The following is a 17,500-nucleotide window of genomic DNA, read 5'->3' on the forward strand; positions in this document are numbered from 1 at the left end:
AAACTCGATGGATAGTAGGTATGGTAGATACCGAGGTCAACTAGCGCTCGATGTTATATATTTAGAGCAAACGATAAACGTTGATTATTATCTCACGAGAAGCGTGTGCGTCGATATGAAACATCGATCCAGGGAACCGTCAAATCAAATTAACATTTCACGTTTATAACCCCGATTAGATATCCGTTAAACTCGTGAGATAATATCGACCGAACGTACAATTTCGTTTCCATTAATTTCTATCTCTCTCTCTAAATATATATATATATATATCAATATTTAAACTTTTATGCATTATTTATCAAATAAGTATTGATGTAAAATAATTTTTGTTACAATATTGTAGCAAAACACTTTTTAATTTCTTTATATATATATATATATATATATATATATATAATCAATAGATTTATCTTCTTCATCTTTTTCTTTTTTGTTTCACAGGGTCAACGAGGATGGTTCCTGGGACGCAATGAAAGAAATAGTGACACCAACAAGCGCAACAGTTTACACGATTGAGAATTTAACACCATTCACGGTCTATAGCTTTCGCGTGGCTGCAGTAAACGCGATGGGCCGTAGCAAGGCGAGTCAAGCATCCTACTACATCATCACCTTGAGAGAGAGTACGTCTTTTTGTTCGATCATAATTGCTTTTATGTTCTTTATCAAAGAATTTCTCGTCCCTCGTCAATTCCTTTTATTTCTTTCATTTTTTTCTTTCTTTCTTTCATTCTTTTTTCTCGAAACGTTGATCAATCGTTTTCATCGTTTACAAATGACAAATAATATGAAAAATAAAAAGAAAGAGATGGAAATAAACAAAGAGAAAAGAATTGAAAAAGAGAGAGAGAGAGAGAGAGAGAGAGAGAGAAATGGTTGTACCAAAAACGAATTTCACATTATAGAGACTGTGAGCAGGTGCGCAATGACTCCGCAAATCCTCCCTCGCAGAAGGATTAAATGACTCACGCTCTTCGGTCATTAGTAGCGTAAAGTAAACGGGTTTGAGCCTGGAGAGACGTGAGAATAAAAGAAAAAGAGAAAGAAAAAGAGAAAGAGAAAGAGAGAGAGAGAGAGAGAGAGAAAGAGAGTGAGAAGGAGGAGGAGGAGTAGTCGAAGAAGAAGAAGAAGAAGAAGAAAAAGAAGAATGTTGAAAGTAGTTAGTCTGGTCGGCCCTTCAGGTTCGCGCGCGCTCGCTCTCGTGCACAAGCCAGGTTGTTGGCAGTGCCCGTGACTAAAGAGGCACTAATTGCAGTGAGACGCAAGAGTGGTGTGTGTAATTTTCTTTCTCACTTATTCTCATACATTCTCAACGTTTTCACCCTTTATTCTCTCTCTCTCTCTCTCTCTCTCTCTCTCTCTCTCTCTCTCTCTCTATTTCTCTTCTTTCTTTCTTCCACTTGACGTTTTAGTCTCACACTTCCTACGAGAGATGGAGGGAATAGCATAAGAGAAAGAGAGAAAATAGGTTGAGCCGTCGTACGCGCTAGCCCTATAAATTCTGTAAACGCAGCAAGGATTCAACGACATCCACCTGTATACTCCTGTACACTTCGTTCCTATGGCCGACAAAGTTTGCCAGTTCTCTGGGCGCCTTCGTAACGTACGTGAGCACTAACCTACCCTTTTCCCCCAACTCTATCCTAACCCCACCTCACCCCACTTTACCCTATACTCTATCCTACCCCAAACTCTTGCTCGACCTAAATTCTCCGTGTACCGATCGTGGGCTAGGACAATTAGCGGCTTGGTCGTGCACGAAGAGGCAATTCCGCGCGACTGGAATTAGAAGGAAAGAGTTCGTAGAGTAGACTGGAAGAATTGAAAGAGGAGTAAGAGGAAAAGAGGTACAGGAGAAATAGGAAGGAAAAGAAGAAGGAAAAGGAAGAGAAGGAAGAGGACTTTGAAATGGGCTTGAAGAAAGAGAAGGACGAAGGTTGTGGTAGCAGCTCAACTGAGATTTATCGTCCGATCGAAAAGCCCTCGTTGCTTTTAATTAATGCTCATGGTGGTTCGTCCTTCTCTTTAGCACAAAGATTCGAGCTCTTTAATACTTGACCCAGTACTATGGCGTTATATTTAGAAAAAGAGAAAGAGAAGGAAAAAGTAGAGGATACAGGAGGAATCCAAAGAATTTAATTACATTTATTTATTACTTTCGTGTTCAATCTTTCTCCTTTTATTTTATATCATTTTTCTTTTTTCCTTTTTCTTCCCTACTTTTCTTTTTTCTTTCTTTCTTTCTTTCTTTCATTTTTTTTTTTTTTCGTTCTTCATTTCTCCATCTCCTTTCTCCCTTTTGTGCTTGAAAATATTCTAATACTCGGAGCGGCTTCAATGGTAGCTTAATGATAAAATTTGAATTTCTTCCTTTTTTTTCCCACCTTTTTTCGATGTTCAACGAAGTGATTTTTTTATATCTCCCATGCTCGAGAAAATATAACAAAACGTGAATTTTTTTCTCTTTTTCTAACTCTCTCTCTCTCTCTCTCTCTCTCTCTCTCTCTTTTGCGATCTCTTTCGAAGGGGAGAAGGGAGGGGTAACACAGAAGAAGCGTAATTTCCGTTTTATCGCTGTAACGGCGCGCCATCCGTTCTAGCCTGATCGCAAGAAGAAATGGTGGCTTGCAAGAAGTTTGGCGTAGATCCATACAACTCAGCTTAGAGATGAGATGAGAAGGAACGACGACGACGACGACGACGACGACGACGACAACGGCGTCTATTAGTTCTTGACGGCGTGTTTCGTGTGACTTAAACGATAGAAAAAGAAATAGAGAAATAGAGAAAAAGAGAGAGAGAGAGAGAGAGAGAGAGAGAAAAATGCACGTGCAACAAATAGGTTCTACGATCAACCTTGAAATCAGAAAAAAAGAGAAGAAAAATCGAATAATTCTTATATAATTCCTTAAATAAGATTTATTTATAAAAAAAAAAAAAAATGATATATCCTACATAGGATTTATCGGTTTATCGATCAATTAATCGTACTTATATCCAATCGATAATAACTCGGGCGAATAGTACATTTCTTGTCCGCTTAACGAGGAAGCTTAACGAGTAATAAAAAAGAAAGAGACGATGCAGAGTCGTGTTCGTATATCGGACATTACCATCGCGTTATCCGGAACCAACGAAGCGGAAAACTCTGGACGAGGATTTAATGCATACTCTGAGAATTGTACGTATATGTATATTTGATATATACATATAATATATATATATATATATATATAAAAAAATATATATATATACACGTTATATAGTAATCTCTCGTATATTGAACAAAGATATTCTCGTAGATGGAGCGATTTTACAGGTCTTCAATTTTCCGCAGCACTGATTTCGTCAATTTTCACATACTTTTCCATTCGACTAATGCATACTTTAGAAAAGATAGAAAGAAAGTGGAAGGATATAAAAAGAGAGAAAGAATGTAATAGAAAGAGAAAAAGAGAGAGAGAGAGAGAGACAGAAAGGGGACGAGTCATCGGGCAAAGCTTTATGCGTAGCACGATGTTCTCGCTCGCTCTCGTCACATTTTGACGACACTTTTGATGACACTGTAAATCTAGGAACGTGAACGCGGCTAACGTAATAGTCGCTCTAAACTCACAATCAGGGGCTCGTTTTTAGCGTTTCTCGCGAATTGGGACGCGGAAATGCAGCAGACCCAAGCATTGTCGAATCCAAGGGAATGTAGAATCAGAGCTATTAAACGAGAACGCAAGCACGCATACGTGCGAACGCGATCGAGGATGCGTGTACGAAGTGCTGCTACTGATGGTATAGAGCAAGGGGGAAGAAGGGGTTAAAGGGAATTGTGTATTGGTAGGGGAGAGAGAGGTGGATGGACACGAACGTGTACGTGAGCGTGTACAACGTGCGGTAGGTTCATTATGGTACCACGTGAGACGAGAATAATTATCTAGTTATCGAGACTGACCCGCATCGCCGAACAAATGCGCTCGTATCGCCCTGGAATTGCGTGTACTTGTGTCAATAACTAATTTGAATACCATCCTACCGACTGTCATCCGAAATGTGTCGTTTCTATCTGAAAAAGCCAGTTCGTTCTCTGTATATATATATATATATATATATATATATATATATATATATATATGCGTGCGCGTGTATTTCTCTTTATCGTTCTAATAAACTCAAACACATCAATCTGCTATTCAGTAAATCGCAAGAAAATGATTATTGTTCGTAATAAGACAAAATTCGAGAATAATAATTATCGATCATCGCGAACTTATAATCGTTATATCACGTATAGGTTGATATACGATTAGAATAATTATCGATGGGCATTGATACATTTGTAATTATCATTTGTAATATTCATTCATTCCGTTCTCATTGTTATACAATAAACGTACCATATGTGAATTAATTTGACGGAAAGATATACATATACACTTAATTGAAATTGAGTCATTTGTAAATTCTCAATACGTTTGTAATAATCGTAGGAGTATCGTCAGTTTATTTGATATCAGGTTATCTTGTTTCCTAGATACCTAACTAGCATTAATCCAATAAATTCATTGAACTGAAATAGGATGAAGCTTTAAAGTGTATTATCTTGATCATTCGATCCAAATAGAGTCCAATGAATGAAACGCGTATAACGAGGATGTTTGTTTGTAAATGTCAATATCTACTGTTGTAACTACTACTACTAGCACTACTACTACTACTAATCGCTATTACTAATACCATCATACTTTGTTCGGCGTTTAGATAGTTACTAACTAAGAGACACACAATTCCCTCTTGCATTCATCTTGTGAACATAGGTACGATACCGGTTACCTTAACATTCTCTTGCTGTGCCTTTGCGGTTAGTTATCAGAGTATGTCATAAGAAGTATATCTTATCAAGATATCGAAATGTAGAAATAAATACACAACGTTTTTCTTTATTTTTCATTATAGATACATTTATAACGTGAATATCGTCGATCAAAATTAAAACGTTATTTCTAATCTATCTTTAAATATCAATAGATATAATCATAGAATTTCTTCGGTTTTAATTTGTACATTGAATTTTATTTCGTTCATCTAATTCTACTTTGAATCAGCTTTGCGTGTGAAGCAACGAGAAAGTAGAGGTTTAAAGACCGCAAGAGTGAAAGAGAAAGGAAGAGAGAGACACACAGAGAGAGAGAGAGAGAGAGAGAGAGAAAGAGAGATAAATAGAGAAATTGGGTCCATAGGAAAATGTGTGTGACTATATATATATATATATATGTATATTTATCTGTATATATATATACACATATATGTATGTTCGTACGTGTTTGTATACATATGTACATATACATCTATGTATATACATGTGAGTAGTGCGTTGTACAGGACGGGAATTCACGATGGCTTAAATGAAAGCCCACGCTCCCGGATCAATAGGGCACCAACGAAACTTCTCCTACCACTTTGGTCCAGCTTCGATACGCGTATATCGCTTCTCGTTCCCGTTTACGGACCTCGTTCGGCTGTCCACCATAAATATATAGCGCAACCGAGCCACCAATTAGCCATCGGCCCACCCGTCGACGTGGCATCCGAGTTAAAGTTCCCTCTCGCCCTTTTGCCAAAGCACCGTTAGAAAATTAGAGGCGTTCTAGTATACTACAAATAGCTACCTTCTTTCGCGTGTATGTATTGTGTGTGTGCGTGTGTGTACGTGTGCGTGTGTGTACGAATGCGTGTGTGTTTCTATAAACACACACATATATATATATATATATATATATATATATGTATTTATATATATATATGTATATATATATATATATATATGTATATATATATATGTATGTATCTATTGGTTCTCTGTTTCCGATATCCAAGAGAGATTTTTAGATCATCTTACAGATTTTCATGTAAGAATACTCGATATTGTTTTTATTTGTTTTTTTGTTTTATTTTTCTGTATATTTTTCTCTTTTTTTTTCTTTTTTTTTTTTTTTTTTTTTTTGATAGTAGTTGGCAATAGGGGACGGGAATAAGATGGAAATATTTTTATTGGTATCATAAATTTGTACAATTTTTTTTTTTCTTTTACGAAAAATCAAAATCAATGATGTATTATTTTTCTTCTGTTTTTCTTTTTATTTAAAAAAACAAAAAAAAAGTGCAATACATCGATGTTCCGTTATTAATTAGAAAATTATTTTTTAATAATAAACCAAACAATGTTTCAATTACGCGAAATTAGAATAGAGTATCGTAGTAATCTCGGAGGAAGACATTCTCATTTCCATGATTGATATTATCTAGTTAATGACATTCGCATGATTTTAAATAACGTAAAATTATGTAAAAATTATAACGTTCTCTTTTCATTTTCTTCGCTTCGTCATTTTCTAATATTACAGAATTATTCTTAATTTTATTAAAGAAGTACTCTGTTGCGCTATATATATGTAAATGATATGGATTTTCGATTTGGAAAATGTTACATTTTCGAGAAAAAAGAAACAGAAAAAGAAAATATTTACTTTTTACAGAACATCCAGCAAAAGGGTCGCTACGTATCCATTATATTTATGTTTTAAGCTTAACGATTGGAAAAACACTTATCAAGCACTAATATCCCTCTCGTACGCTCCGTCCCGTTACTAACACCACCCCCTACCCTCTCTCTCTCTCTCTCTCTCTCTCTCTCCCTCTCTTTCTCTCCGTCTCTCTTTAAAAGCATTTTACCGTTCTTTGGCAAAAAATCTGTATGTCCGATAATTTCTCACGAAAGCATAAAATCCAACGGCACCGTCATAAACTCGACGCCGCGCCGCGAGGTAATAATAAGTTAACGCAGATTTAACGTCGGTAAAAAATGTAGCTCACATTTATCGTGAGCTAAATTGCTCGGCGAAGTGGCGAGCGGAAATCGCCTAAAAGACTTATCACTTTCTACTTATCGCGCCAACACCTGAACCATACTAACAAAGCCTACGTACTCGTTATAACTCGTTGTCTCATTCAACAATTATTTATCCGTGAATTCGTAACCATGAATTCTCATAGAGGATATATTCTCTTTTATTTTTTCATTATATTTTTTTCCTTTTTTTTTTCTTTTTTTTTTTTGATATCCTAAAGATAACCGAAAGCTATCTTCAAAAGAGCATAAAAATAAATCGACTGATACGATATACTATTCGAGAGAATTAAAATTTGAAACGTAATTTTAAATTTGAAATATTCCTAATGTGTCTCTTTGAAACCGATATATACTTCCTTTTTTCGTTTTTCCTTTTTTATTTTATCTCTCTCTTGTTTCTCTCTCTCTCTCTCTCTCTCTCTCTCTATCTTTTTCCTTTATTCTTTATTCGTTTCATTTTCAAACATAACACCGATGAAATTTGTACAGTCAAAATGAAAGAGGACGCATCGTCAAATAACTTTTTAATTACGAAGTATATGTATTAATTACAGGCCCGTATTTAGGCTGTAATATATTGATAAATTATAAATGTACGTCTCCATCAGTAATCTAAATTATTGTTTTTCTCTCTCTCTCCCTCTCTCTCTCTCTTTCTCTACATTACCTTCTCTACGATTCATTAAGAACTTGCGTCAATTAGGGTGCCACAAAGTTTCGTTCGACGTATATAACATGTAACTCGATACCATTCTAGCGTGGTCAACTTTGCTTTCTATCTCTCTCTCTCTCTCTCTCTCTCTCTCTCTCTCTCTCATGACGATCTTTCGCACAATTAACACTTTACTCGTGGACATTAAGCCTCGGCTGGTGGGTTAGTTGTTTCGCATCAGTTCCGGCCACAGTGACGTACGGCGCACATTAAATGTCTTGAAATTATTTCTCCAACAATTTCTCATCTGCCATCGCGTTGGCGATGGTCATGAAAGTATATACACATATACACATACAATATATACATACAAAATATGAGTTAGTCAACTCGTGTGTAGACTTCGTATGGAAGAGTGTAAGTGATTCGTGTTACTCTCTCTCTCTCTCTCGCTCTCTCTCATGTGTAAGTGATTCGTGTTACTCTCTCTCTCTCTCTCTCTCTCTCTCTCTCTCTCTCTCTGTGTCTCTCTCTCTCTCTTTCTCTCTGTCTCTCTATCTCTGTCTCTCTCGTGTGTGGAAAGGACGGAGAGTTTCAGAAGTGATGCGGACGCTAATTATTTCGAACAGCTCCCGAGTTCTGACGGGGACAACGAGCTTTCTGCCTTCGTCCTCGGCGAAAAGGGACCACGAAACACATTATCCCGTCAGGAGAATTATTACGCAGGTGTTTTTCACTCTCCTCCCTCAACATAGAAACCTTGTCTCTCTCCTTCCCATTGTCAGGGATTCCCTCATGGCAGAATTTAATCGGCTTAATTGCAAGATTCCGTTCCATCTAGAATTCATTGGGAAATAAAATTATATATCGTGCGATCTTTTTTTTTTTTATTAGGATTAGGTAAAAAAATGGAAAAAAAAAAAATAGAAAATAAAAGAGAAAAAAGAACGCCTCGGCTCAATGATTTATGATTAATTCTCTTGTAAAGATCTATGAGAAATTTATGAAGAAATGGATTTCTTTCGTAAATGTACGACTACTCTTCTTTTTTTCATTCTTTTTCTTTCCCTTTTCTTTTTGTTTCTTATTCTTTTTTTTTCTTTTCTTTTCTTTTCTTTTCTTTTCTTTTCTTTTCTTTTCTTTTCTTTTCTTTCTCTTCTTCTTTTTTTTACATTTTGATTAGTAACCATCCTGCAAGAACAAAAATCTTAATTAAGAAAAAGTTTTGCCATATAACGCATTTGATGCTAACGTTCGTGTAAAGTGTTTGCGAAATATTTACTTGTTAAAAAGTTGGCGATATTGCGAAAAGATTTTTCCACGGTACATACGTACTTACGTATACGTACGCCGGTTGGTGCAAAGAAAGGGGAACTGTTGCGATAAAAGCGAGGAAGCTCCGAACGTTGTGACCATTAAACTTCCATTTGCAGCAATGAAACTAGCTCGAGTGTTCCAAGCAGTAAATTTATAAAAAGATTCCTTGGTAAAACTTAGAATCCGATTGAGATTCTTGCAGATGGTCGACCATGGAAAATTTCAAAATGCAGACTTCCAATGAGCACGGTCTCCATCCTGCGGAAGTTTTAATGTACCCAAGAATATTTCCATAAATTTTCTTATACGATAAAGCGGCGAAACGATTACGTGCTACGTATATACATATACATATATATTTACATATATATGTATATACATATATATATATATATATATGTATGTATATATATAGAACCCAGATGTGAATGTATGTGTAACACAAGTTTGAAAATCGCACCTTCTGTTTTCAGTTCCCGAAGGTAAACCCCTTATCACTAGCGCGTACAACACGTCGTCGACGTCTATATATTTGGCATGGAAACCACCAAGTCGTGACACTATACATGGCGAATTTCTTGGATATCGAATTGGATATAGACCGCGAGACAAAACGAATATGGAAATGAAAGACATCTACATACGAGATCCCGCAGTAGACGTAAGTTGAAAGGCAATATATAACATTGGCATATTTTTTTAAATCAATTTTCTTCTCAAATAAAACTTGTAGTTTTCTTGCACATATAAATATATATGATTTATTTTTATATTTTTCAGAATCACAGTATTCATAATTTGGAAATATACACGCAGTATCTCGTATCTCTTCAAGTTTTCAATCCGGAGGGTCATGGACCAGCCACAACAGTTTCTGTGATGACCGACGAAGGAGGTAAGATTGAAAATAATCTCTTTTAACCATTTCTCGTATTTATCATTTTCGTATCTCGACCGAGTATCTCGAGCAGCCGATAAAACAGATTTCTCTCTAGTCTTTTTTAATCGATCGTCGATAAATAAGTTCCCGTTATATACAGACGTTAAAGAAAATTTCTACATTTACGATACGTATCATTTATAATAATCGATTTTATCGACCGTGCGTTTCCAACAAAATTTGGAACTTCATCGAAAAAATAAAAACGATAGATTTCGAGATTCTCGTAAGATGGCTTGATATTTGATCGATGCTTGGCTTTAAACGTAAAACGATAAAATAGTAATTGTAAATAGAATTATCATGAATGAAAGATAAAGTAACGATAAATGAAAAAAAAGAAAAAAAAAAAAGAAAAAGAAAAGAAGGAAAAAGAAAATAACTCATTCGATCCTTCATTAAATCATACGCATTACAAATTGAACATGATTGTATCAATAATATAATGATCCTCATCAATAAAAACTGAAAATATATTTCTTACGATGTTAACAATATCTTTACGAATAAATACACGATTATTATTATTAGTATTATTATTATTATTATTATTATTATTATTATGTATTATTAATTAAATAAACGTAAAACGATCGTGGCACCAAAATAGAAGAGTACGATCCTGGACTTCCTCGCGTAGTTTCTACTTCTCACCCCCTCTTACCGTGTTACCCTGGAGAGCCGTCATTGGTTGAATTCACTATTGGCAAATTCACCTACTTATAACATGCTTCGAGGCAATACGCACGACGTTCGAAGAGAAGAAGAGTTTTGGAACGACTACGTAACAACGAAAATAATTTCCTTCCATTCGCGATCTTAACAATTTTAGAAAAAGATAATTTGATCCTTAAAGGACCTTAACAGTAAGGTTTCTTTCGTATTTGAAACAGGACGGAACAGCTGGCGATCCTTTTGTATTTTTGGAACAAAGAAAGATCATGGCGTCCACACAAATACGAATGAGGAGATTCTTCCAAATTTTTATCATCATTACGATAAATCAAAAGTTGAATCTCTGTTTGCGTTATTTGCAGGAGAAATAAGAAAATGAAAAGAAAAAGGAAAACAGAAAAGGGAAAAAAAGAAAGAAAGAAAGAAAGAAAGAAAGAAAGAAAAAAAAAGACTGAAAAAGAAGAAAAAAAGAGAAAGGAAATAAAAAGTAAAAGAAAAGAAAAGATCTATACGTAAGTGTTATATCAAAAAAAGATATCGAGTTATGACAAATGTAAGTATTTACGATAGAAAGTATCCAATGAGATAAGTCACGTGGCACCTAATACATATAAATACGTTACTGTCGGCCCATTCGGCAGCAGGTTTCCAGCTGCTCCTCTCTCGGGTTCGTCGGTGAGTACTCGTCGTTCTACGTCAACGTTCGTTCTCTCGTGAGAGGGCACGCTCCGGAATAGCCATGATCGTCTGCTCATTGTCACGTGCCCTGTTCATTCGACGAAAAATCAGAAGACATCATTGATTCTATACGCGAGATCTATAAGGGAATTCTATAAAAAAAAATTTTTAACATTTAAATCGTGAATTTGATCATCGAGAATGAAAGAAAACGTAATAAATAAAATAGTAAGATAAGTTAATAATAACAAAGGGATTATTTTAAAGATGGAAGAAGATGGAGAGAGAGAGAGAGAGAGAGAAAGATATACATGAAAGAAGAGGATGGTGGTGGTGGTAGAGGAGGCGAGCGGGCGGGTGGACGGGCAAGGGAGGGTGGAGGGGAATGAGAGAGGATAAGGGAGTTTAAATGGTGGGGGTAAAGGAGGGTTCAAGCTCTGTGCACGCCGTTTCGGTCGGCACTGCAGCCGCGCCTCCGCGTTTCACGATCGATTTTCCACGATTTTTCACTCCGTCTCTCGTGTGGCGGGTGGCTCTCTTCCCCGAACGAACGAGGAGGAGTTTGTCTCCGTCGTTGTGTGTCTGTGTGTGTGTGTGTATTTTGTGTGCGTGTGTACGTGTGTGTGTATGTGTGTGTGTGTGCGTGTGGTTCGTGGGCCGCGAACGTGACGCGAGACGTACGAGACGATTCGGTCTATCCTTCTCTAGTCCAAAAAGAAAAAAAGGAATAAAAAAAAAAAAAGAAGAGAGAAAAGAAGAAAAAAGGGAAAAGAAAAGAAAGTAAAAAGGAAAGAAAAAAATAAGGCGTCGGGGGAGGGGAAAAAATCAACGAGAAAAAGAAGGATAAAAAGAGGAGGTGAAATGTAAAAGGAAAGACAGTAGAATAAAAGGGAAGAAGAAAATATATGTGTATGTATATATATATATATATATTTATATGTACATATATATATATAATACACAGGAATAGTGTTGGTCGAGTGAGATAGGTGATGTGGTTCTTTTGATAATAAAGGAAGAGAAGATAGAGAGGTAGAGGAAGAAAGAGAAAGAGAGAAAGAGAAAGAGAGAGAGAGAGAGAGAGAGAGAGAGAGAGAGAGGGTAAGAGCATGGACAGAGTTAGGAGGTGTGTACTCTTCGTTTGCGTGCATGCGTGCGCGTGAGATAGAAGTAGTGTGCTCGTGAACGCCGAGCGAGCGCGAGCTCTTAGCTCGAGTGTGTTTCTCGTTTCTTCATCGTCTTCTCCTTTCTCCTTATTGTTATTGTTATTATTATTATTATTATTATTATTATTATTATTATTATTATTATTATTATTATCATTATCATTATCATTATCATTATCCTTTATTCTTCAATCTAATTCTCTTCTCTGTCATCCTGTGTAGTAGCTCTTCCTATAAGGACACGTCGAGTTTGTGCGTCGTGCTTCGTGCGTGAGTAATACGATAGTAAGAGAGAAAGAGAAAGAGAGAGAGAGAGAGAGAGAGAGATAACATTAGAAGCATCACTCTAAGATGCAAACCTTTTGAATTTGTCTAATTGTTCTTTCTTTTTTATCAATTCACGTTCCTTCTTCTTTTTCTTTTTCTTCTTCTTCTTCTTCTTATTCTTATTCTTATTCTTCTTCTTCTTTTTTCTTCAAACACTTTGTTGTTCTGTCATCCTAAAGTCAAGGAAGCCAAATCATTGGATGGACATTGCTCGAGGTCGAAGGTCGATACTACTATACATATACACGAGGAGGGGTCGTAGTGTACCCGAATCGTTAAGTTGGAACGGTCGATGGATCGGGTAGGCGACCTATCTATCCATTTATCTACTTATTTATCTATCTATCTATCTATCTATCTATCTATCTATCTATCTATTTATCCTCTTCTAATTTCTTCTTTCCTATTTTGAGTTCCATCGTGTTTTTAATTCTAAGGGATTAAAAGGTACAGGTCGATGATTCGAGTAAGCTGAATCGCTTTATCGTTCGTTTTCATCTTTGAAAAGAACGATGTATATACATATATATATATATATATATATATATATATATATACGTGTATATATAAACGTATACACATATAGATTTACTCGGGATTTCAAGTGCTTTGGGAGAATAGACTGGTCTCAAGTATTAGTCAATAATCATTCAGAAATCTCTTTATATTTAAAATATATCCATAGCAAATTGAATTATATGAATAATTATGTGATTGAGAATAGTGAGGTGTTGTTAAAATCTTTCTTTTTTTTTTTTATTTCGTTTATTTTTTTTCTTTTTTTGTTTTTTTCCTTTTTCTTTCATAAAAAAGACTTTCGTTCATTTAAAAAATATTTACGAAAAATAATAAGAAAATCTTGTCTAATTCGAATTGATTTTCATTTCGTATACGGCGAATAGGAAAAGATATATTTATTTTCACGTGAAAATTCGTCGTCGTCGTCGTCGTCGTCGTCGTCGTCCTCGTCGTCATAGTCTTCGTCATTTTAAAAGATGACTAATCGTATGGGAAGACAAGAAAGGAACCCATCATGTCGTAAAGTATTTAGATATTTTTCGGCTGCGAGTTTTGTTTCGTTGTTTCATTTCAGCGGAAGTTAACGAGGAAAACGTCGATAGGGTCGAGCTCTGTTCGTATCATAGTCGTCGTTTTAGTCGTCGTCGTCGTCGTCGTCGTCGTCGTCGTCGTCGTCGTTGTAGTTGTCGTAGTCGTCGTCGTCAAATAGTGGTCGTTGTAGTCGCTTCGTGTAGTCGTCGTTGTAGTCCGCGTTGTGCCGTATCGTGCCTCATCCGTGTGTACGTTTCTATACGTATACGTGTATGTGTATATACACATACCTTCCTTCTGGTAGGTAAAGAGAGAGAGAGAGAGAAAGAGAGAGAGAGAGAGAGAGAGAAACAACACATTCCGCTTGTGTTCGTTCATTCTCGTATCTGTACTATTCTGCTCTGCTGTACTTACTCTGTGTGTGTGTGTGTGTGTGTGTCTGCTGCAATGTGTATATAAGTGTAAATGCTGTCTGCTGTGTGTGTATTTGATAAGTGCTGTTGCGTGTGTGTATGTCTCTATTGTGTGTATATGTGCTTTGTGTATAGCTTGATGTATGTATGTAATGTTACGAATGATTCGTCCACGTTCTTAGTTGTGTGAGCTGAGTCATCAGGATTTTCACTACTAGATAAACTAGATTTTAGATCTCTCTTTCTATTTCTTCCTTTCGACGTATTAAATCTTTTCTTTTTTTTTTCTTTCCGCTAAAGCATCCTGTCTTTTTCTTTCTTTCAGGCGTCTACCTCTTTCTGCTTCCCCGCCTCCTCTCTCTCTCTCTCTCTCTCTCTCTCTCATTTATTTCTTATGAAGTTAAAGTCATTTATGGTATAGGTCAGCATTGATAAAAAAAATCTCGAAAAAATTTCTTTTTATACATATATAATATATATGTATATATTTATTTATTTATTTATTAAAAATCTCTATATTGCTATATCTCTTTTGGGTAATCCGAGGAAGAAAAGAGTTTGGTGTGATTCCTCTCGCGTTCGACCTTCGACGACGTTGAGAAAGGAGAGGAAGAGGAAGAGGCGGAGGAGAGCCGTTGCTCCGCACGCAGAGATTCAACTCTCGACGTCCGAACGATGCTGCCCCCTTTTGCATTTTAATGCACGCTTTCGGTACCGTTTCATGCCTTTGATTCCTCTTCTATTTTTCTTCCTCGTATACGGATGATGCTGTTATCTCGTTATGTTTCTCTCTTTCTCTCTCTCTCTCTCTTCCTTTCTGTCTGTATCTGTCTCTCTTTCTCTTCCTTTCTGTCTGTATCTGTCTCTCTTTCTCTTTCTATGAATATATATATATATATATATATATCTATGATACCAGACGAATGAACGAGACTATTAAAAGCAGCAGACTATAAACTAGTAGTGTCGAACTCTCGTTCTCTCTCTCTCTCTCTCTCTCTCTCTCTCTCTCTCTCTCTCTCTTTGTGTATTTCTCTTTCTCTTGTATCCTCTCGTCGGAAACATCCGATTAGACCGATAAATCGAAGCCGAGGAATCCATTTGCCAAAGCGTCACTTTTCCTCCTTCCTTCTTCCTGTCGATTGATTTCTTTTTGTTTTTCTTTCTTTCTTTTTCTTTTTCTTTTTTTTTTCTTTCTCTTTTTTTTTTTTTTTTATTCTCGATAAAGCTTTCATCGAGAAAGTAAAAGAGAAAGAGGAAGATAACGTATAAATAGCAGGCTAAACAATTTCTTTCGTTTCTATTATTATTATTATTATTATTATTATTATTATTATTATTATTATTATTATTATTATTATTATTATTATCATTATAAAATATTTGAAAAATAATAGATCAGATTGAATCCTGAGTTATCGAGATATTTTCAAATTCGACGGATATATAATTCGTACAATTTTTATTTAAATCCCTAACTGTATATATGCGTACATGTAGAGTCGTATGTATTAAACGTAAAAGCTTAATTCAAAGCTCAGAATCATGGCGGAACGTTCCCTCCCCCATACCCGCCCTCGTATAACGATGACAGCACGAATATCGCTTTGTTCATGGCGTCCTCGTACGCTCATCCTTCTCTCCATTCCTTTCTCTCTCTCTCTCTCTCTCTCTCTCTCTCTCTCTCTCTCTCTATCTACCTATCTATCTATCTATTCTATCTATCTATTCTATACATCTCTGTCTCTCTACTTTTTCTTTTTTCTCTCTTGCTGCCGGTTTTGACGCACTAAAAATACGAGGGGGAATAGCTTTAAAGCGTTGCAGAGGGGCTGAATAATTGTTACGGTGAACCTGACGTCGTCATAGTCTCTCTCTCTCTCTCTTTCTCTCTCTCACTCACTCTCTCTCTCTCTCTCTTTCTCTCTCTCACTCACTCTCTCTCTCTCTCTCTTTCTCTCTCTCACTCACTCTCTCTCTCTCTCTCTTTTCCTCTTCTTGGTTGGTATATCCTCGATGAGAGACAATCGAGAGCATAATTCCGACTAATCGAGGCACTCGTCGCAATTACATCCAACACGCTTACCGTACTTTAGCTCGTTTTTACCTCTTTCCTTGTCTGTATCTTCTTTTTTTTCTCTCTCTATCTCTCTCTCTCTCTCTCTCTCTCTCTCTCTCTCTCTCTCTTTTTTTTCTCTCCCCTATATATGCACACAGGACACACATAAGTGCACATTTCTTCATCTCCCTTGTTTCCCTTTGTTCTTCTATATATCCTTCTTTCTCTCTCTCTCTCTTTCTCTCTCTTCCTCTCGCTCTCTCCCTCTCTCTCTTTCTGTATTTATCTATCTTTTTCTCTTTTACACTCTTTTTTTACACGTACCAGCGCACACGGCGTGAGAATCGAGAAGCTTTTAGAAGTCTCGAGGATGTGGGGAAACTCGTCTCTTTGCATCGAAACGAAGCAACGTAATCCAAGATCTTATCGTTCGTTGAGAGTCCCTAGGAAATTAGAAATTTCATTTTAGCATCGTGCGAAAGTCCGTGATTCTGAAGGGAAGCTTTTGTTATTTTCTCTCTCTCTCTCTCTCTCTCTCTCTCTCCCTCTCTTTCTCTTTCCCTCTCTCTTTCTCTCTCTTTGTCTCTTTTAAAGTGTGAATGATAAATCAATTTAAAGATCCTACATTGAATTTATATAATTTTGTTTACACGTTCACATGTGTATCCTTATACGAATATATAATATATTACCGTCTGTCTCTCTCTCTCTCTCTCTCTCTCTCTCTCTCTCTTTCTCCATGAATGAAAAAAAAAAAAAAGAAAAAGTAGAAAAAAGTCTGAATTTTCATTTTACACGTCTTGACGTTCTCTCGTTATCCTAGCAGTGACAATGAGGCGACGCAAACTTTCTCTCGGCAGTAACGAAGAGGGGGAAGTATAGAGTGCACATCATTATGCACTTTAACGAGTAACTCCGAGCGTGGAATAGTCGGACGAAAGAGACACGTGACCATAAGAGAACGTATATACCACGAGAGCATAAACAACAAATACCATCGAAGGTGAGGAAGAAATAAAAGAAAGAAAAAGAAAGAAAGAAAATCAAAAGAAAGAAAAAAATTAAGAAGAGGATGATGAAAAAGGCGAAGGGAGGATGGAAAATGGTGGAATTCGTGAAATAGTCAATTTCGGGCAAGACTTCCTCCTCGTCCTCTTCCTCTTCCTCCTCCTTCTTCTTCTCCTTCTTTTCCTTCTCCTCTTCTTCCTCTACCATCACCATTCCTTCTTTAACGAAGGAAAAATGGCTAGCGGGTTTCAAAACGACGCTCGATACAACAACGCCGCAACGACTACAACGATTTTGACACTAAGGATCCT

General features: G+C 36.4%; 1 protein-coding gene and 1 long non-coding RNA gene across 11 annotated transcripts in view; one reads left to right on the forward strand and one right to left on the reverse strand.

Annotated features, from left to right (window-relative positions):
- The window catches only part of LOC118440219 (putative receptor-type tyrosine-protein phosphatase mosPTP-1), a 336,478-nt gene that overhangs the window by 297,335 nt on the left and 21,643 nt on the right, over positions 1 to 17,500 (forward strand). For 3 of the 10 annotated variants that reach the window (XM_035862935.2, XM_035862933.2, XM_035862934.2), the window contains exons 4-6: positions 445 to 626; positions 9,347 to 9,534; positions 9,654 to 9,768. In XM_035862935.2, coding sequence (XP_035718828.2) covers positions 445 to 626; positions 9,347 to 9,534; positions 9,654 to 9,768 — 485 coding nt within the window. The other 7 variants (XM_035862938.2, XM_085659528.1, XM_035862940.2 and 4 more) reach the window with 7 other exon arrangements.
- LOC118440220 (uncharacterized) lies at positions 6,176 to 9,432 on the reverse strand. The gene is made up of 4 exons (XR_014982631.1): positions 9,334 to 9,432; positions 8,839 to 9,131; positions 8,729 to 8,747; positions 6,176 to 8,393 (listed from the first exon to the last, which is right to left on the reverse strand). It is a non-coding gene; the product is annotated as an uncharacterized LOC118440220 (long non-coding RNA).

Source organism: Vespa mandarinia, chromosome 9 (assembly GCF_050613455.1).
Source record: "Vespa mandarinia isolate Hongniang chromosome 9, ASM5061345v1, whole genome shotgun sequence".
In the NCBI taxonomy this organism is placed as follows: domain Eukaryota; kingdom Metazoa; phylum Arthropoda; class Insecta; order Hymenoptera; family Vespidae; genus Vespa; species Vespa mandarinia.